Source organism: Ictalurus furcatus, chromosome 8 (genome assembly GCF_023375685.1).
Source record: "Ictalurus furcatus strain D&B chromosome 8, Billie_1.0, whole genome shotgun sequence".
In the NCBI taxonomy this organism is placed as follows: domain Eukaryota; kingdom Metazoa; phylum Chordata; class Actinopteri; order Siluriformes; family Ictaluridae; genus Ictalurus; species Ictalurus furcatus.
Window position 1 is genome coordinate 27,482,037 of NC_071262.1, and position 21,881 is coordinate 27,503,917.

At 39.9% G+C, this 21,881-nt stretch overlaps 2 protein-coding genes and 1 long non-coding RNA gene across 5 annotated transcripts; 2 read left to right on the forward strand and 1 right to left on the reverse strand.

Moving 5' to 3' along the window:
- Nucleotides 1-145: 145 nt before the first annotated feature.
- LOC128611961 (uncharacterized) lies at nt 146-1,282 on the forward strand. The gene is made up of 2 exons (XR_008386648.1): nt 146-679; nt 996-1,282. It is a non-coding gene; the product is annotated as an uncharacterized LOC128611961 (long non-coding RNA).
- Nucleotides 1,283-1,791: 509 nt separating this feature from the next.
- eif4ebp3l (eukaryotic translation initiation factor 4E binding protein 3, like) lies at nt 1,792-10,123 on the reverse strand. The gene is made up of 3 exons (XM_053631855.1): nt 9,746-10,123; nt 5,580-5,753; nt 1,792-4,414 (listed from the first exon to the last, which is right to left on the reverse strand). The coding sequence occupies exons 1-3, from the start codon at nt 9,876-9,878 to the stop codon at nt 4,383-4,385; spliced, it is 339 nt and encodes a 112-aa protein (XP_053487830.1). The 5' UTR covers nt 9,879-10,123; the 3' UTR covers nt 1,792-4,382.
- A 1,483-nt stretch (nt 10,124-11,606) lies between these two features.
- On the forward strand, nt 11,607-21,108 carry hnrnph1 (heterogeneous nuclear ribonucleoprotein H1). 3 transcript variants are annotated; one of them, XM_053631858.1, is made up of 11 exons: nt 11,607-11,761; nt 13,627-13,712; nt 13,792-13,947; nt 14,027-14,170; nt 15,823-15,961; nt 17,304-17,479; nt 18,950-19,053; nt 19,209-19,344; nt 19,640-19,702; nt 19,851-19,949; nt 20,411-21,108. In XM_053631858.1, exons 1-11 carry the CDS (start codon nt 11,730-11,732, stop codon nt 20,512-20,514), a joined length of 1,239 nt encoding a protein of 412 aa, XP_053487833.1. In that variant the 5' UTR covers nt 11,607-11,729; the 3' UTR covers nt 20,515-21,108. The 3 variants fall into 3 exon arrangements, with proteins under 3 accessions (XP_053487833.1, XP_053487832.1, XP_053487834.1); XM_053631857.1 differs by lacking the exon at nt 11,607-11,761 and adding an exon at nt 11,861-11,880; XM_053631859.1 differs by lacking the exon at nt 11,607-11,761 and adding an exon at nt 12,628-12,800.
- The last annotated feature ends 773 nt before the right edge of the window (nt 21,109-21,881 follow it).

Below are 21,881 nucleotides of genomic sequence, written 5' to 3' on the forward strand. Positions count from 1 at the left end.
TTTAAAAAATAATAAATCAGTGACCATGTTTACATGGACAGCATTAATCTAATTATTGACCTTAATTTGAGTAAGATAATAATGTGATTAAGGTGTATACATGAGTCGCTTATAGAATATTCCTTTCACGTTCATGTTTTACATGTTATAGAACATAATTAGATTAACGGCACACGTCATTACGTCACCGCGCCACGCCGTCTGACGTCCCTCCAGAATTTCACGTATCAACATACAATTCGTCTTCATTATGGTACCGTATACAGTTTTGGGTGTTTTTATTAATTTTTTTTACGAACGCTTTAAGTGCAGTTAATTATTTGTCATGCTGTATGTGCTAATACACAACTGCTTGAAGCCGTGGGTGTGTCCCAAATCGCGTACTTATCGTTTATATAGTAGCCGAGCTACATGTATTTTTCCCCACTACAGGCCTATAGTAGGCAAGTAAGCGATTTGGGACGCGGCCGAACTCTCTTCTTCGCCGTAAAACGTAAAACTGCCGTGTGTGATCGTGTCCTGTCGCAAAATGCGGTGAAAACTCTCACACGACGTTCATAATGTGATTAAGGTATTTACGTGTCTGTAATACACGTCCATAATGCGCTTAAAACAGGAGTACTCCACCTGTCTTAATTAGATTATTGCTTACTTCGATTATGACCGTAATTAGATTAAGGTAAGTAAAAATGGCTGTTTACATGGTAGTTTCTTAATTAGAGTATGGTCTTAATCGGATTAGGAGTTGATTATTGTTGTCTATGTAAACGCAGCTGGTGTCTGGGTGGTAAACAGACTGCATCACCTCCCTGTCATTTGGTATATTTCCATCCAAGTATTTTTTTTAATGTGTATTTTGGGATATCTCGCACACAAAATAGCGAATAAAATGCAATCAACTGAGGCAAAAAATTGTTTACTTGATAAGAAGCCCTGTGCATGAACTATGGTTAGAAACACATTCATCCATCTTCTATACCCCTTATCCTTTTCAGGGTCACAGGAACCTGGAGCCTATCCCAGGGAGCATCGGGCACAAGGCGGCGTACACCCTGGACAGGGTGCCAGTCCATCACAGGGCACAATCACATATACACTCACACACCCATTCATACACTACGGACACTTTGGATATGCCAATCAGCCTACCATGCATGTCTCTGGGGGAGGAAACCGGAGTACCCAGAGCACGGGGAGAACATGCAAACTCCGCACACACAGGGCCACGATGGGAATCGAACCCCCGACCCTGGAGGTGTGAGGCGAACGTGCTAACCACTAAGCCCCTGGAAACACATATGTGTCATGTCATGTGACTTTGCTTCAACAAATCATGTGAATGGATAATTGGCTCGGGGAAGTTAACATCGCGGAGAGCACCAGGAAGTGATTTTGTGCTCTTGAACACATGGGATGGAAACGGCTTTATTTGCATATGTTTTATGCAAAATTCAAATTTTTTAACAGAATGAAGTTAAATTCGCAACTTGCATGGAAACATGGCTATTGGTTATTTTCATGGAACAGCACACCCTCAAGTGGTGACAAAGAAAGTTGAATCAATTACCATACATGCAGTAAATACTATATATCGATTAAAGTTTGTTTATTTTTTGTTCACAAAATGCAGATTTTAGAAAATAACCTTCTGAGAGCTTCCTTCATATTAAACGAGGAAGAAAGTCTCGTAGTTTCACTTCCTCTTACACAGAAACGGTTTTTATATGTGGTGCTGCTTCTTCAGGAAATGTGGGCCAGTGATTTTCATCTGAAATGACCAACATATTGTAAAGTTTTGCTCTACTACTACTTGAGTTCTCTTCGGATCATGAATTAGTTTGGAACTGAGTGTGTGTGTGTGTGTGTGTGTGTGTGGAAATGCTGTAAAGCCTTCAAAAACAATACAATGAAACATTTTCAACCTAGAAAGGTCTACTATAAAGAGCAGTACACAGTAATGAACTAAAGAGATCCAACATGGTGTGATAACCCTTTCCTTTTTTAAAGCACATCCGTAGTCTCAGGTACAATTCGTGGCTTTGTTTGATAAGGAAATTAACCGCTAAGTTTAGCTGCGCATCTTGGAGAACATGCCACAGTTCTTCTGTAGACTTTGACTTTTACACTTGCTTCTGGTTTTGCAAGTAATCCCTGATAGCCTGAATTCATTCATAACATTTTTTGTCTGAAAATATCTACAGGACAGATCCAACGCGCCTGCTGACAGATTGTACACGTCTCTGGAGCTGAAAACCTCCAAAAGAACGCCGTCTTAACACCTCGTGCCAAAATCTCAGAGGTCTTCAGTGGAGTTGAGATGTGTTCAGTGTGACTATATATTCACATAATGGAGTATCCTCCGTTAAGATGGTTAACATGGTTTTATTTTAGACCAAAATACCAGCCTTATAATACGGACGTCATGACCGGTATACAGTCCCCTCCGAAAGTATTGGAACAGCAAGGCCGGTTGATTTGTTTTTGCTGTAGAGTGAAGACACTTGGGTTTGAGATCAAAAGACGGATAGGAGAAGAGAGTTTAGAATTCCATCTTTTATTTCCTGGTGTTTATACGTAGACGTGTTAAACGACATGGAACATAGCACATTTTGTATCAGACCACGCAAAAATATTGGAACATGTGACTGACAGGTGTTTCTCGTTACCCAGGTGTGTCCTGTTAGATTGACTGTTTAGACAATAAATACCTCTGAACATCTAGTCTTGGTTTTAGGCTTCAGTGAAGACTGTATTTGTTGTTAAAAGGGATAAACCAACATGAAGATCAGAGAGCTGTCTATGGGAGGAAAGCAAGCCGTTTTGAAGCTGAAGCTGAGAAAAGACTGAAAATCAATCGGAGGCTTCGCAGAAACATGGGGTATAACCAATACAACAATTTGGAACGTCCTGTAAAAGAAAGAAACCATTGTTGTACTGAGCAACAGACACCGAACGGGTCGGCCAAGGAAAACAACAACAGCTGATGACAGAAACATTGTGAGAGCTGTGATGAAAAACCCAAAGCAACAGTCAGTGACATCAACAACAACCTCCACAGGGCAGGGCTGAAGGTATCACAATCCACCGTTCGAAGAAGACTTTGGGTCTAGAAATATAGATGCTACGAGTTGAGTACTACAAGACGCAAACCACTCATCAGCAGTAAGAATCAGAAAGCCAGATTGGAATTCTTAAAGAAATACAGAAATGATCCACAACAGTTCTGGAACCAAGATTAACCTCTAGGTGTAAACACCAGGAAATAAAAGCTGATTTTTCATTTGATCACGTGAACAAATGCGTTGGTTCAAACAAAAGGAGCCATGTTCTAGAGTTGTTTAAAACGTCTAGACGTAAAGCTGAAATCCTGATATGTCTCATATTCGTTTTTTGATCTCAAACCCAAATGTCTTTGGTGTATAGCACAAACAAAGGAATTGGCCTTGCTGTTCCAATAGTTTTGGAACTTTAAAAAAAACTTTCTTTTTTTTTTTTTTTTACAGGTATTAATATGCACTCCATGTCATAACAGTGAAGACCTGTCAACTTTACTGGCAGTTAGTGTCAATTTACAAGATAATTTTTTAAATGTGTATATTATTATTATTATTATTATTATTATTATTATTACCTGTGAGGAAGTGATTTGTGAAAAACACTCTAAACATCTCCTGAAGGTGTGCAAACGTCTGCACTCGACCGTAATCCCGTCCTGTCCTCTGTCTAGCTCCCGTGTACATGTCCTGCACTCAGCTGTGTACGTTTTTGTGTTTATTCTTTTTTTAAATTTTTTTTTATATATAACTTTTTATGTTTAACAAAAATTTCACCCCAGTGTTTACGTGTACGTTTATGAAACATCGGTTAAAAACTACTCAGCTCAAATGATATTTGTTTATGTCACAGTTTAATAAAAGTAATAAAAACTCAACCTGGAGAAAACCTCACAGGCAAGAAAAATACGTTGGGGTAAACATATTTTCAAATATGATGAATTCTGTCGCTTACAGATTGAGTTTGGCACATTTGTCGTATTACTTTCTTCTGAAATATCTATGTATATTCATTTACCATATTACCCCCCACCCTTCTAAATAAATCTAATCATTTCCCTTAAAAAAAAAAAATACAAAGTACCATATGTACAATAAGAATCATTTAAAAGATGCACAGACGTCCACAGTCTCTTTTCTTTGTATACCGCTGATGACATACTGTAATTCCTGAAGTAAAGCTGTAAACACATGAAAAACACCCTCTGAGTGTTTGTTTCTGAAAAAAACCTTCAAACGGAACCGAGTGGATCCAGTGAGAGCTCGTCGATGCGAAATGTAGCAGCGTCCCAGCAGAAATGGGTTCTCCACAGGAGGCATGTCACAGGCTCAAATGTCCATCTCGAACTGGCTGTCATCAGCTACAGGAGGAAACAGAGGTTATACACACACGTGTTAGCATGGGTAGCAGACAAGGGCTGTCTGAGGGGCAGTGGCACCTAGAGGGCATGTCATTTTCTTGCATGTAGGGAAGCCTATAAAGTACTGTCTCTCGTACTCTCTACTGGAAAAGATGTGTATCGCGTTTACCCACATACAGGAGCACCCTAGAGGGCATGTCATCATGATTACTCACACGTAGGGGCATCCTAGAGGGCATTTCATGATTTTTTTGCATTTGAAAGGCACCCATTAGGGCCCTTCATCATGTTTCCTCACACACAGGAGCACCTTAGAGGGTGTTTCATCACATTTTCTCACATGTAAGGGCACCTTAGAAGGCATGGCATCGTGTTTACTCACACGTAGGGGAACCCTAAAGGGCATGTCATCAAGTTTTCCTCACATATAGGGGCACCCTAGAGGGCATTTCATGATGTTTTCCATTTGAAAGGCACCCATTAGGGCCCTTCATGATGTTTCCTCACACACAGGGGCACCTAGTGGACATTTCTTCTCACACGTAGGGGCACCCTAGTGGACATTTCTTCTCACACATAGGGGCACCCTAGAGGGCATGTCATCACGTTTACTCATATGTATGGGGCACCCTAGAGGGCATGTCATCACGTTTACTCATTTGAAAATCAGCTATTATGGCATGTCATAATGATCACTGTAAGGGCACCCTATAGGGCATTTTCTCACGTTTAGTCTTACAAATTACAGGGCACGTCATCACATTTTATCTATAATAGGGCAATCTCGTGGCAACCCTAGAGATCACTTTCGAGGCATTTTTTCCACCATGGGGAAATTCAGTCTTCTTTAGTTAATGCTTTATCCAGTTCAAATATTTTAAAGCTAGAAATAAAAGGAATAACACACTTTAGGACAAGCTGGTGTAGGAAAATAATGAACTTCTGGGGCTCTACTTAACTGTAACTCTACTTCAAATCAGACTGCATCACACAACTTTGTTGTTTATTATATTACTATAACAGCCTGCCAGCTATATTTTATTCCTTACTTGGCACATGCCCAGGCAGGTCTTATCTCTCTAAAGAACCCTTGAAGAACTTTTTTTAGCCTGAATAAGGCTTCATTTGTGCTACTCTTCTGGCAATTTATTCTGATTTGCTTTACCTGCTGCATCCTTTTCCTCCTCCAGCTCTTCTTTCAGTTCTTCCAGTTTGCCCAGAGGATGATTGGAAGGAACCGTCACCCCGGGAATCTGAGGCAGGCAGCAGGGTGGGGTCCGAGCGATCGGCGAGTTCCTACACTCGAGCAGGAACTTTCTGTCGTAAATGATACGTGTGCCTGTAGATACAAAAGATTCAAGACCATGAATATTCACATCTAGGTCACACCTAGAGGGAGGAAAACCGTTCACTAATACAGCTGAGTGCTAAAGTTTGCATCCCTTTAGGCCAGAATAAAGAAAACAGATTTAATTTACACAAACAAAATAATGTGTGTTAGGTTTTACCGGTCAAATAGTATGTGAGCACATTAATGATACAGCTTTCAGTTTTGGATGGTTTTGTTCCAGGATAAACCCAACATTTCATTTTTTATTGTAAAAAAAAAAATAATAAAAAATGAACACACGGTCCCCTCCCCCCCATTCAAAAACCACGGGGGTGCAAACTTTTGCACTCAACAGTAAGAAACAGTAAGTCTAAGTAACTTTCATGACCTCTGTATTGAATATAATCAAATTATGAAGAACCTACATGAAGTATCTGATCTAATCTAGTTTTATTTATTCACTTACATTTTTACAGTTTAGTTTTATTATATAGTTATATTATTTTTTATTATATTATATATTATTTATATAGTATAGTTTTATTTCATATCCAATAATGTTCTCACAGATGATAAATTAGTGCTTTTTTAAAAATTTTTTTTTAGGTTTTTAAAAAAAAATTTATTTAAAAAACAATTCTATCTAATCAGATGTGTTTGTGAGAGGGATCGTGAATGCATTACATAAAATTATATCATTCTGTTTCACTTTACATTAACATTTAAGCATTTAATGATTCGATTTTTGGCTTCGCTTTAAGGATTTTTTTTTTTTAAACTAAAAATAATATTCAATAAAATCAGCCGTGATTGAATCCTGAGTACAATTGTGAATGCATGACATACTGTTTTGTGCATTTCATCGTGTGTTTTATTTTCATTTGAAGTTTTTACTTCATCTATAGAAAATGAGGGCATCTCTAAGATTAATAATAAATAAAAACGGACTTAAATCATACACACCACAGAGCACGCTGACTCTCGGCATGTGTTTATGAGCCTGAAATTAATTTTATGGCCCAGATCAGACTCGATGACCTCAGACTCAATGTTTGTTTATTAAGAAAATGTGTATTTTCACCGTTTACTATTTAAACATCATAAAACAGGACTATTTTATATTTACAGTCTTAAAGTTTTGAAATGTAATTGACATCATCATAATAATTTCACCCAGGATTCGGTTTAAACTGTTCAAATCAGCACCGAGGATTTCCATACATTTCGCCTGTTTAACATATCTACTCGACATGGCCGAGCTCTCAGTGTGAACAAAGCCAAGAGCCTTGAAAGTGACTCACACTAGGCTTTTTGTCTCGACCGTTAAGAGAGAAGCGCTCGTACGAATCTGAATGAGAGGAGCCGACGAGGCCAGACTTGGCATCCGTGTTGAAATTCTAGGAAATCTGAGCACACATTCGAGTTGGAGGGAGCCATTTTGAGGCAAGCCAGACCACATCGAGCTTACGTAAGGTCTGAATGTGTACAAACTGCACAAACGAGGCCCACACAGCAGGCTCTTTGATTTTTATCTTTATGGTAGAGTTACTAGGCAGAGCACAGACTTTAACACACAGCTGTAAGGAGCGGCGAGCAGATCTGGAGTCGGTTGAAGTTTGACCGGTACAAGGGGTGGAGCCTTACTGTAACCACGCTCTCCATCAAGATTAAGAAAAACATGTTATGCAACCGTGTCTAGTTTGTGCACCGTGTTTTTGACAAAAAGAGGTGAAGGAGCAAGTAGGGGGAGAAAATGGAGACACCGTGAGCAATGTTTCATAATCACCAAGGTTCTGCTTTGCTTCTACACAAACTGCATGGGTACTTTTCTTGCGTATAATTCAAATAAATTCAGTTTTATTTACTGTATATAGCGCCGTTAACGATATACAGAAATCCGGATATAAATTTAGACTGATCCTTAACGATTCAGCCAGAGGCGACGGTGGAGAGGAAAATCTCCCTGAGACGACACGAGGAAGAAACCTCGAAAGGGAACACGTCCTCTTCTGGGTGACACCGGATAGTGCGAGTACTGCATGTCCTGTCGTTAAGCCTGCTGAGTTGATGAAACTAATACTGCATCTATTCAGCTATATCAGAACAATATTTTACAACTGCATGATATATCGTTTGTATATCTTTAACAGAATGAGTCTTTATTGGTCACAGCGGAAATTCTTTTCTCCGCATACCAGAACATGGTAGGAAGTTGGTGTCAGAGTGCAGGGTCGGACATGATACAGCGCCCCTGGAGCAGAGAGGGTTAAAGGCCTTGCTCAAGGGCCCAACAGTGGCAGCTTGGCAGTGCTGGGGCTTGAACCCCATCACCCCATCCGATCATCATCGGTTTGTTTTCATAACATTATCACACAATATGCTATGCTACAATATTCTATTTTTGTACATCATCATGTGCAGCTCAGGTCACTTATAAATCACAGACGGCTGGTGTAAACACGTGCTTTCTTTCACCGATATAATATACATCACATGCTTTTATTTGCTGTTAAGGAATGTCAAACTGACTTTTATTTTTTCCCCCTGTGGAGTGCAACAGCACCAGCACTAAGAAAAAAAAACACAGAATGTTGCTAAGACTCTGGATGAAGTCGGGCTGGGGCTGATTTCTTTCTAGCCCAGACTGTATATTCATGCAGCTGAAAGTCGTAGGCTTTCGTGGCGATTACACAGAGTGGGCTGAGATTTTTCAGACACTGAGAAATACAGTTAATCATATGAAACTAAAACTCTAAACAAACATTGTCCGATCAAAGTACCAAAAAAAAAAAAAAAAAAGAGGACAGATAACAGAACTGTATGTTTAGTGTTTTTTTTCTGGGTATTTATTTCGTATTTAGAGGAAACACAATTTCTATCTTCCTTCGAGTGCATACGTGTGAATCATACTTCGTGTCACATCCTTCTTATTTTTACGCCATCGATAAGACCTTGTGATATAATGCGTAACTCAACTGTAATAGTTTCGTTCTCAAGCCACTGTTAGATTTTAGATTTAATCCTCGCATTTCACACATTCCTCACATTTCTGTCACCGCAAAACACAAATTTGACCCAAACGATAAATTAATTACTCTAAAACATTTCTCGATGTAAACTTTGCCACGTTCAGGCCTTCGTAAACCTCCCCAGGCAAACGTTTTTTGGCCGGGACAGAAAGTTCTGGGTTATTCCTGAAATGCAACAGCTGTGGAAGTGGGGAAGGGTGGCTTTCCAAGAAAAATCCCTCCTACTTGGCATAGCGAATGCTGGGTTGGCCATGAGGGCCATCTGATAAAAAGACGAACAATGAGAGTACTGGGTGGAGGGCTCATCAACTGTTTTTGTTTTTCTAGCAGCTCAGGAGTGCGGTATCTCTGGAACAAACAAGCTATGAATAGATAGCATATCTATCATATTGTTACATAAACAAGCAGTCGTTCAGTCTCCAGTTGTCCAGCCCTCGCCTGATGAATTAATCCAGGATGTATTTAGGAACTAGCTATGAACAGATTAATGTCATTTTTTTTTTCTTCTTCTTTTCTCTCACACAAGGGTTGCAAAAGTGAAAGAGCTTCTGTAGAGCTGAGACAGAAAAACACCACATTCTGGTTTACAGATGGCCACCATTTGTGTTTCTGGTTGGTTTAAAGCTGAGCTGGATCACTATTACAGCTACTAAACAGCGAGAACAGACTGTCAGCATGTTATGAAGATAATTCAGATTTTTTTAAATGCATATAGTGAAATATTGATTACAGAATCATTTCTAAAAAAAAAAAAAAACTTAGAAAGAATCTATAAGGGGTTTAAATGATTAAACAAGGACTTGAAGGTCTTGCTGCAAGTTGGTCAGTGGATAGATACAGTGTATAAAGTGTGTGTGTGTGTGTGTGTGTGTGTGTGTGTGTGTGTAGCTTCTTTACACCATGCACACTTCAATCCTGCTCAGTGAAAACTCCTCACACTGTACCCCTTTTTAGGAAGAAGCATGTGCTCACCTCCTGGTGTGGTGGAGAACAGGGTTCCTCCAGGAGTCTGGCTGTAACAGTCTGGGAGCTGGGACCAGTCCTTCAGCTGGATCACACGGGTCGGGATAGGACAGCTCCTGGTCTTCTGTGTGTTAGTTGACATTGTGGATTTATAAGCTTGAAAGTTCAGTAGAAGGTGCAGATTGATAAAGCTGTCCCACTGCTGCTTATTATTCTACTTATATCTCACTTCTTCACTTTTCTTTTCTGTTCTGTTCTTTCTGTCTGGTTTGACTTTGGCTAAACTAACAAGCTTTCTAAAAGTGCATTGTTGCAGAAGCATACAAGTTACAAGAGCAGCTGTGTTTTTCCAAAGCACTACAGGACTACAGTAGTGGGTGCAGGGTGTGTGTGGATATTTAACACCAACAGATAGGACGTGAGGATCAGGGTTGCCAGATTGGGTGGTTCTTGAACAAAATAAAAAAAAGAAAACTCCATCCTACTCCATCCTACACTACTTGCATATTAATCTTTTAATGAATAAATAACACGTGAGCTTCAGTGGTGTCCAATAATTATTTTTGTAATGAAATGGCGAGTTGATTTCTTTATCGTTGCATTGTTGATCTCTTTTCACTAAGGTTAACCGTTTCCGTTAGAAACGGAAAGAAAGCGATGCAGTGGCGCTTTAGTACTTTAGTCCGTCCAGCTCTCTCACTTTCTGATCTGTACACTGTGTTCCAACAGATCCATGCTAATACCGCGGTGAACTCCATCACGCTCATTGGCTTGTAGATCGTTAACTAGTCGTAAGCACATAGATCCAGGTAACACATCTCTTATTAGTCAAGTAAATCACCACATCGTATCTCACAGCTGACCATTTTAAATCTGTAATTTTTATACCAAACATTTGCTAATCGGCATTAGCCATTTTGGCCGTTGATAGCTCTGACCCTTCCGCTACATAGCGTGGGCTTTAGTGGTTATATAGATTATTAGGTGTGTAGCTACGTCTTGCTAAGTTTCTCGTGTAAACACACTACTTGCTCTACAAGTATACAGAGTAGCTACAGGCGAAACATAAGATGTGTCTCAAATGACATAGTATGACCTAATACTCAGTATTTACGTCATGCGTGGTTAGCACGTTCGCCTCACAGCCCTGTGTGTGCGGAGTTTGCACGTTCTCCCCGTACTGCTGGGGTTTCCTCCAGGTTCTCCGGTTTCCTCCCCAGACCAAAGACATGCATGGTAGGCTGATTGGCGTTTCCAAATTGTCCGTAAAGTATGAATGTGTATGTGATTGTGCCCTGTGATGGATTGGCACCCCATCCAGGGTGTACCCCGCCTAGTGCCCGATGCTCCCTGGGATAGGCTCCAGGTTCCCCACGACCCTGAAGGAGACGCTGTATAGAAGATGGATGGATGGATTCACCTCATGCTAATGAACGCAGAGGCATTTTGAATGAAAGGGAAATCTTAAAAACACATGTGATGTCAAGAACATATACCAGATTGCTATTAGCAGATTTATCTAACGTTAGCTGTGGTGTACAACATTTATTTTTCACTTGTGAAAAATTTTTCCAGAAAAAAACAACAATCTTCTCACAACCTCCTTCCTTTGCATGATGGACAATGAAGAAGAAAAAAGATTATTTAATTCAGTAATGCATGAGGAGATTTATATATATATATATATATATATATATATATATATATATATATATATATATATATATATATATATATAAGTTGTAAGGGTGGTTTTTCTGTAAACACTGGATGCAACCTGGCAACCCTGAATACGTGACCGGGATCATGTGATGGGGGGGGCGCTATGGGGGCTGGTGCACTCGGGCAAAAGTAAAAACAGTACAAACACCACGTGCTCTGAAATAGGAACTGAGCACGTGCTCAGAAGCCTGTCCGCCATTGCTGCGGTGGTTAGTGTGGCATAAAGCACGCGCGCGATAGGATTTAAACGTAACATGTTTCACGTGCTTGAATGGCTGTCAACAATGCGCGCGTATCGTTTAGGTAGAATTTCCCTTCCCAGAATTCCATAACCGTTACTCGGGTAAACAAAACAGTAACCATGACTACTTTACTATAGGTTTATCTGATACAAACATCATACAGCAGTGTGCGGTTTTAAGGTGTCTAATTTTTTTTGAAGTCACAATATAATCAGTTTGCTGGGAATTTGCTATTGCAGAGTATATATAGTTATTAATGATAGACACATTTTAAACACACTGCTGCTCATATTACCTTTCATTACTACAATACATTAAGGAAAAAAACTTTTCGGGCCAGGTGGGTGATATAATAACTAGTTAACAGAGCTATGATCTAAAAATCGAATCGATTCTTTGATTCCATGCATTGTGAAATGGATGGAATCATATAAAAATCCGACTCTGAATCATTGGAGCCAATTCCATACCTTGATACTGATTCAGCTCGTTTATACTAGACATTTATTGTGCGGAATCGACTCAGTCAAATGCTAAAGCAAATTCTGAGTAACATATTCTTTACGTTGATACTGATTTAGCTCGTTTATACTAGAAATTTATTGTACGGAATCGATTCTCGGAATCGACTCAGTCAAATGCCAAAGCAAAGTTTCAGGAGGTGATTCTTTACGATGATACTGATTCAGCCCGTTTATGCTAGAAATGTATTGTGTGGTATCGATTCAGTCAAATGCCGAAGCAAAATTTCAGGAGCCGATTCTTTGCGTTGATACTGATTCAGCTCGTTTATACTATCCGTCATTGAGAAATGTATTGTGTTGAATCCATTCCCTGATTCGACTTAATTAAATACCAAAAACATGGTCAGAATCGACTCCAGAATTTTTGAAACTGATTCTATACGTTGATGCTGATTCAGCGCGTTCGTGCCATCGAGAAATATATTGTGGAGAATCGATTCTCAGAATCGACTCAATCGATTGCCAATGCACGGAGTCGACTCCGGTTAGATCGCGCATGCGCACTATTTGTTCCGCTAGGAATTCACCATTTTTTATACATCCATTGGCCGGTGGACAGCATATCGGCTAGTAAAGGTAGTTCGATTATTTTGACCAAATAATATGTGTCTAATGATATTTTCTGTATATTTATAAAAAGGCTAAAGAGTAATTTTGTTTAATAGATGTTTGATATAATATGTTAAGTCAAATAAAAGGTGCTGGTTGTAGTTAGCATCGCTAGCTAACCGGCTTTTTTCTTCTTAAACCTATTAAGCCGCTTTATTGGGGTTTGTAGTTGTTTTTCCGTACTCATTTTGCATCCCAAACCATTTCCCTTTGGATGTACAGTGCTATAAAACCGGGTGTAGTAAACCCTGTGTAGTGCAAGCATTCATTTTAATGGAATTTGGCCTAACGGTTTGCTTTAAAAGTGCAATATTCGATGTTCTAAATTCCTTAATTGTATAAATAACCTGGAAGATATGTATAGCATGATAAAAAAAAACAATAGCTTTAGCCGTGGCCTTAAAAAAAGTGTATTAAGTCGCTGAGAAAACGCCTATGGAAAACTGAAGTCCGGTCCGGAATACTTGTTTTTGTGTTTTGCTTTTTTTAAAGATACTGTGGGTCACCGAATATTTTGAGGGCGGGGTTTCGTGAATATGGGCGGGGATCATTCAAATGAGGAACCCACTTAACTATTAGACCTAATGTTGAAAAAGGCTAGTTTAGAGTTCTGTTTAATAGAATGTTATAGAATTAATTGAATAGAGTTCTTTCTCCATAAATCTCATATGCTGTCGGATAATTATAATTATTCAGACTCTAAGGCTTTTACAAATTTGTTAGAAAGCTGTATTCAGTTTGTTGTAGCCTGTACTTCTCATAAATCTGCCTTATTTCCTCGTTCTTCGTTAAGCATGGCAGATGGAGAGGGTTTCGTGGTGCGAGTGAGAGGATTGCCTTGGTCCTGTTCATCAGATGAAGTCCAGAGATTCTTCTCAGGTAAAATCAAAACCTCACTTTGCTTCGTACGATCTCGTTCTGATGAAAACGTAAACGTCGGGCTTTACCCGTATTGCAGAATGCAAGATCGCAAACAACGGCACGAGCATACACTTCACCTACACGAGGGAAGGGCGGCCGAGCGGAGAGGCGTTTGTGGAGTTCGAAAGTGAGGAAGATCTGAAGATTGCCGTGAAGAAGGATCGAGAAACCATGGGACACCGTTATGTAGAAGGTGAGACTTAAGGGAAAGGAGGGTGAAAACATGTGAGAGTGACGTGACCAGGTACTGAGTGACCGTTGTATTGTGTCAGTCTTCAAATCCAATAACGTGGAGATGGACTGGGTCTTAAAGCACACCGGGCCTAACTGTCCGGACACAGCAGGGGACGGCCTGGTCAGGCTACGAGGTCTGCCGTTTGGCTGCAGCAAAGAGGAGATTGTTCAGTTTTTTGCAGGTATGTCACCCAGCATTTAGGGTTTTTATCCCACCCCTCATCAATCACAAACTCTCAGTATATAAGTCAATGTTTCAGAATACTTCTAGGCTATATGATTTATGTGCCATTAGGTCAGTTGTAATATATATATATATAGCAATATACAGAAAGCCATAAAGACCAAAATGTCACTTTTATGTTCTTATCTCATAACTGAATGGTTGCCTATATGCCTCATATTAAGACCTTTGCATGATAAGGAGTCATAGGGTGTTTTTCCACTGCACACTCATAAACAAGATCTGGCCCACAAAGGTGCCTGGGGTTAATCTGCATTATCATCATTATTCAGTTTCCATTCAGATATAACCCTGATACTAAAGACACATGAAACGACCAGGTGTAAACTTTCTAAATGTAACATTGCTGCTTTCCGTCGATAAAATATGATGGAACGAAAAGAACACTGGGTCTCATTTATAAAGATGGATATTTACTCATAATACAACGAACTAACGTAAACCTCGACCTAATCGATTTCAAGTCACGTGATTTGCTTGCATTGCTGCGTGTTTATATCTGGAATATACTGTGGAGTTTAAAATGCTTATTTGTTTATTACTGCGTTTAGCAGACGGCCGTATCCAGAGCGACTTACAGAAGAGCTTCTTGATCGAAAACACGTCCTCGTCACCTAGTTCACTAGCGACGGAAGACTAAGAGCACCATCGTGAACGTTTTGAAAACCGATTGTTTGTTATCGGCATTAATTGAAGAATATTAAAAAAAGAGAGAGAAAACGAACGAGCACACACCTCTAAATTAAGACAAATAAAACGAATCATTCAGTTATGACAAAAAAAAATGCCACCATATAAAGTAAAAAAAAAAAAAAAGTATTGAAAAAGTACGACTGGCATAGAAGTGAGTCAAAATAACCTCCACTTCTGTCTTTCAGCCTTCACCCTGATCGTTCATTTTGTGCTCCCAGCTGTCTGTACACTTGACCTTTTATAGAGTTTTGTGGGCGTCACTATACGCAAATCACGTGTATCGGGGGTTGTGCTTTGCACTTGACAGGTGAACGTCGTACATACGTACGTACGCACGCACGCACGCACGAGAGTACGAAGAAAATCAGAGTTTTCTGAAACTTTCACACACCACTTTATTCAAAGATTGATAAATAAGACCCGTCGTATCTAAAAAGTTCTGTACGGTTGACTCCCTTGTATGATAAGAAAAATATCACTGTTGCATGCGTAACCAATCAGCAATGAACAGTGCTACTAGCTCCTCCCTAAAGTCCTGTCAGTTCTTGTTGGTATCAGACTTTAGCAGGAACTTTCGCTACTAGACCAGTGGGCAATGGAAAAAGGAAAAAAAAAAAAAAAACCAACAAGGCTCAGTTTCTTGGGGGAAAAAAAAACCTCAAGGGTTTCTGTAATCTGTGCAGTGGAAAACAGCCTATAGATATCTTTGGGTACCTGATGATGATACTTTCTCATACCATAATAATATAATTTGTATAACGTTATCACACACATATAGAATTTCCATGTAACCTCATTTCTTGTGTACAAAAGTTCCCTTAGCAAACTATAAATCTTTGTCAATGGGCTTGTGATTTAATATGTCCCCCACTGGGGTTATCTGTCCTTGGGTTGAAGGGTTGGAAATCGTGCCAAATGGGATAACATTGCCGGTGGACTTCCAGGGGAGGAGTACGGGGGAGGCCTTCGTGCAGTTTGCTTCACAGGATATAGCTGAAAAGGCTCTAAAGAAACACAAGGAAAGAATAGGGCACAGGTGGGGATGGTTGGTTGGTTGGCTGGATAAGTTGCTTTTCTTATGGTGTACACCTCAACAATTATATGCACTGCAGAAATGGCAAGACCTTCTCTCAAACTGCTAGCATTCACAACCACACATAGCTTTTTAAAAGACGAGGCCCAGTTCTTATGAAACCACACTGTGCTCATGCTGTTTCCCAGCATTAGTGCTGAGTGAGTCATCGAATCGAACTCATGAATCATTTGTTAATCACTTTATGGGTGTTTTCACATACGCGGTCCGGGTTGGACTCTTCAGAAAGATGAGAACGCAGCAATCGCACACAGTTGTGTAGAACTAAGCACCTGGTCTGAGAGCGTCCATGCTGTGAGGAAGTGACCCAAACGTGCGAGCTGCCTTATTGAGTCTTGAGGCACAAACTGAGCCAAAAGATAGACCTGTAGCGCTACAGAAATTGTGTGCGTTTTGTGGATTCGGACTGATTGGTGGGGGAAAAACGCGACACAGTAGATGTGACACACAAAATGTTTTAAACTAGGTGTGTACTGTATAATTATCAAATCATGGCTTGAGCAATAGCTCGGTGTTCTCTGTGAAAGAGTTTTACAAGGACACTTCAGCTCTATACACCTCATAGGCAACATTTTTTGTGTTTATTTTTTGCTTTTTGATTTGTTTCATTACATTACCAATTCGCAAAGAAGTATCAAAGTCGCTCTGATTGGGATTCTGCAAACGGACGAATGTGTGTGAAAGCACCCTGAAACAAAACGTTCTGTACTTTTTTGTTAGTGTTAAACAGATATTTAAGGTTACTAGATGTCTGAATTAAATGAATGAATCATTGGTTTTTAAAGAAAACGCTACAAACCTTAAAGATTCTGCTGGCTAGGATGTTCACTCAGCACTACGTGTATTGCTTTAGGGTTTTTCCTCACACCCTTTTTATTTATTTATTTGTTTGTTTATTTATTTATTTACACTACAATGAAGACTTCAGATCATGAGGACCCGGTAACACAGGTAATACTGAGTCAGACATGACGGACTGAAGTCTCCTTTATACCAAGTGCTCTGTACTCTGACAGCATGACCTCCACATACTTAAGTAATGATAATAGATAATGTATAGTAATGGTAATAATAATCAGAACACTAATGAAAAACAAAAACAAAAAGTGGCCATAAGAAAAGCTGAATGAGGGTTTGACTGAGAAGTTTCCATTTAATTTTCAAAATCACTAAGCGGAGTCATTGCCAGTTATTCAATGCTGCAGTTCTTAGGGTTTATTATTTCCTGTGCACGGAGCAATGCTCCGTATCCTCGGGTTCCAACGGTGTGCTTTGGCCTTTGTAGGTACATAGAGATTTTCAAGAGCAGCCGTGCAGAGGTGCGTACGCATTATGAGCCGCAGAGGAAGGTGATGGGAATGCAGAGGCCGGGACCCTACGACCGGCCGGGCGGCCGCGGCTACAACAGCATGAGCCGCGGGGTCTCGTTCGAACGTGTGCGCCGTGGAGGATACGGAGGAGGTATCCAGGCTATCCATAAGTGCCTAGGCTACTGCCTTTACAGCTACTGGCGCGTCTCAAAAAATGAGAATATTGTGGAAATTTTCATTTTTCCCCATAGTTTAATTCAAAAATTTGAACTTTCATATATTTTAGATTCATTACACATGAAGTGAAACATTTCAAGCCTTTTTTTTTATTTTAATCTCGATGATTACAGCTCACGGAAATCAAAAATCCAGTATCTCAAAATATTAGAATAAAGAATTTATAATACAGAAATGTCGACCTGAGAAGACTCTAATCAGGAAATTAACTCAAAACACCTGCAAAGGCTTCCTGAGTCTTTAATCTCTCGGTCTGGTTCAGTACACAACCACAATCACGGGGAAGATGAAAGTAAATGCTGCATTTCATTTGGAAATCAAGGTCCCAGAGTCTGGAGGAAGAGTGGAGAGGAACAGAATCCAAGCTGCTTGAAGTCCAGTGTGAAGTTCCCACAGTCAATGATGATTTGGGTTGCCATGTCATCTGCTGGTGTTGGTCCAGTGTGTTTTCACAAGTCGAGAGTCGATGCAGCGTCTACCAGGAGATTTTAGAGAACTTCATGCTTCATGGAGATGCTGATTTCCTTTTCCAGCAGGACTCTGTACCTGTCCACAGTGCCAAAACTACTAGTAACTGGTTTCTGACCGTGGTAATACTGTGCTTGATCGTCCAGCCGACTCGCCTGACCCGAACCCCATAGAGAATCTATGAGAGACACCAGACCCAACAATACAGACGAGCTGAAGACCGCTATCAAAGCAACCAGAACACCTCAGCAGTGCCACAGGCTGATCGCCTCCATGCCACGCCGCACTGACGCAGTAATTCCTGCAAAAGGATTAAATCCCAGACTGATTATCAGTGCGTAAATTAACATACTTTTCAGAAGGTCGACATGTCTGTATTATAAATTCTTTATTAGAATATTTGAGACACTGGATTTTTAATTTCCATGAGTCGTAAGCCGTAATCATCTGGATAAAGACAAAAAAAACGCTTGAAATATTTCACTTCATGTGTAATGAATCTATAATGTATGAAAGTTACACTTTTTTAAAATTAAAAATTGCGGGGAAAAAAAAGAACTTTTCCATGATGCTGTAATTTTTTTGAGATGCACCTGTAATTATTATTATTGTAATAATAATAATTATTATTATTATTATTATTATTATTGTAATTATTATTATTATTATTATTATTATTATTATTAAGGCATAATTTTGCCATCTTTAAAACAAAGCAAACATTATTATAATTCTTATTGATACTTAATATATAACCTTCATGGTGCCTTAATCAGAATATTGTTAAGCTATCGATTTCGTAACACTAACTCGATCATTAACTAGTCTAGGGTTTTCAAGATACTGTGACTTCATGGATCATGCCTCTTTACGCGGTTTCCGCTCAGCGTGACCGTACTCTTATCTCTCGCCTCAGACGGCCGTTACGGGGACGGCGGTTCCTCTTTTCAGAGCACGACTGGCCACTGTGTGCATATGAGAGGCCTTCCATACAGAGCCACAGAGACCGACATCTACAACGTGAGTCCCTGCGTTACACTTTGATCTGTAGTTTGACATGTTCCTAGTAATGAATTGAATGCCTACTAATTAATATCAATAAAAATATGAATATAGTATAGGTTGAGGGCTTATTAAGCCATTTTAAGCGCTATTTATCTTTATTCCACATGCAGTTTTTCTCTCCCCTGAACCCGGTGCGTGTGCACGTGGAGATCGGGCCCGACGGGAGAGTAACCGGCGAAGCCGACGTAGAGTTCGCTACGCACGAAGACGCCGTGGCCGCCATGTCAAAGGACAAAGCCAATATGCGTAAGTATAGGAGTCTTTTTTTTATTTATTTTTTTTTATGACGTTTTTAAATATTTCTGAATTGCACAGTCACTTAATAAAAAGGAAAGAAAATCATAAGAAGCCGATACTGTAATCGATCCATTTTATAGAGTGTCATCTTGGCACTGATATTTGTAGCTAGATTTAACATTTCTTGAGCAGGAAATGGTATTTTCAGCAATCAGGCCAAATCAATCAGGCTAAATGGCTGTATGTGTCATTTTTATATATATAATATATTTTATATAAAAACCTTTTGTGTTTTGTCTTGCAGAGCATCGTTACGTTGAGCTGTTCCTGAACTCGACAGCAGGGGGCGGCAGCGGCGGATATGGAGGTCAGATAATGGGAGAAATGAGTTAATCTCTAACATGGGTTTTATTTTTTCGACCAATGAGTCATGAGGTTGCTTTAACTCACACTGGCTGTGTGTGTGTGTGTGTGTGTGTGTGTGTGTGTGTGTGTGTGTGTCCCTTTTATCTCAGGAAACCAGTCGTCTTACGGGCACGGAGGTCAGCAGATGAGCTCCGGGTACAGCGGCGGCTACAGCAGCCAGAGCAGCATGGGAGGATACGGTGATTACAGTGAGTGTCAGCTCCGCTTCACACACATTCAACAGTTCGGTTCAAACCGTAGTTCATTACAACAGTATCATCTATAAACATGAGCAAACCTTCACAATCTGTAAGGTTTACGGTGGCGGCGGCCATTTTGGACTCGTTATTTTCTTTAAGTTGAGAAAACTGGAAGCGATGCAGATAACGAATTCGCACATGGTAGATAAATTTGTCAATATGGATTGACAATCTATTGCTATTTAAAGCAAGTACACTCACCATCCACTATATTAGGAACACCTGCACATTCATGCAGTTATCTAATCAGCCAATCACGTGGCAGCAACACAATGCATAAGTTATTTAGTATTTGTGTCAGAATCCTCATTTAAAAAAAAGAAATGTTTTTATGCTGTTTTGAGTCCCGTTAACGTGTGTGGGTGTGAGAGCTCGCAGGTCCTGAAGTGTGTATTTGTCCCTCCTGTCAGGTAATCAGGGCGGAATGGGGAGTAGTTACTACGGCGGGGGAAGCCGCGGCTCGATGGGGATGAACGGCCTGAACAGCAGCATGGGTGGAGGCTGGGGCATGTAGCTACCTACACCTGGCTTCGACCTCCACTTCAACTCGGATTTAATGTTTCTCCGTGATTTCATTTGCTTTCTTAGTGCGACATCCTCCTTCTTCTTCTTCTTCTTCTTCTTTTTTTTTAATTGCTCTCAAACTTTTTACTTTAAAAAAGTGAAACCCTTGTCCCAACTGGATTATTACAGTTTTATTTTTTTTGTATTAAAGTTCTGGACGTTACTTCAGCTGTGGAAAAGTTGCCTGCCAATTAGTTGAAATGTATTTATATGCACAATGATGATGATGATGTTTCTCTCCTGATTGGGCTGGGGGTTTGGGTGGGGGGGTATTTCTGGTTTCTAGTGAGAAGCTGAGTATGTTGTACTATTGTAAAGCATGTTTGCAGGAGTGCAGAGGGAGCTGTAACTGTAACGTTAAATGCTTGCATGCGACGATAGTGTTTTGATCGTGTTGCTCTTCTCTCTCTCTCTCTTTCTCTCTTAACTGTAATTTTTTTGTAGCGTGATGCGAGAAACGGACGTCCGGTTTTCATTTTTGCACAGACGAGCTGATATTTTTGTGCTGGGGCAGTGTTTATTAAAATCTGTATCGTTATATGAACCCGTGAGACTGCGACTTCTCTTTTTGGAGCGTCTGTTTAAAAAGTTTGGTCAGCGTTTAAACAGTTTTATTCGTCGGATAGGTGAAAACCGTTATAATCATCGCTATAGCGCACACTGTTCTTCCTTAATTACTTCGATATCACATCAGCTTGAAAGCTCTTGTGTCAAATTAAAAGATGAACGCTTTGAGCTGATGCCACAAATAAAACCTTGACTGGTCAGAGTAAAAGGGAAAGGAAAGAAAAGAAAGTAAAGAAAAACGTTATGCATGGTGGTTTCATACAAGTGGCATTTTATTTTACAAAAAGTTTCAAAAAGTATTGCCATTAAAATGGCAGAAACAATTCATGGTGTTGTGTAGTAGTCTTGGCATTGCATTTGCGACCTAAAACACACTTGGTCTGACTAGACAATGAAGTAACTCGTAATGCTCAGTATGTGTAATCCACCCTGACTAAAAAGCAAGGCATTGCGTAGTGCACAGAAAAGTCTGAGATTAGATTTAGTCTGATCAGAGCAAAGATAACATGCACATGACTGCAGCACTTTCTAAAAGGTATAAATTGGCTCTTGTGATCCAGAAAATATGGTATTGACCTCATTGATCAATCTTTTTAATAAAGCTGTGTGTAAAACGCAGGAAACGTTCAGAAACGCAGATTTCCGTTGCACTCGTGTACTGATGTCAATCACCTGTAAAGTGCAACGTGTGTTCCCGACCCGGCTCATTTGCATATAGCGACGCCCACATGACTCCATATACGGTAAAGT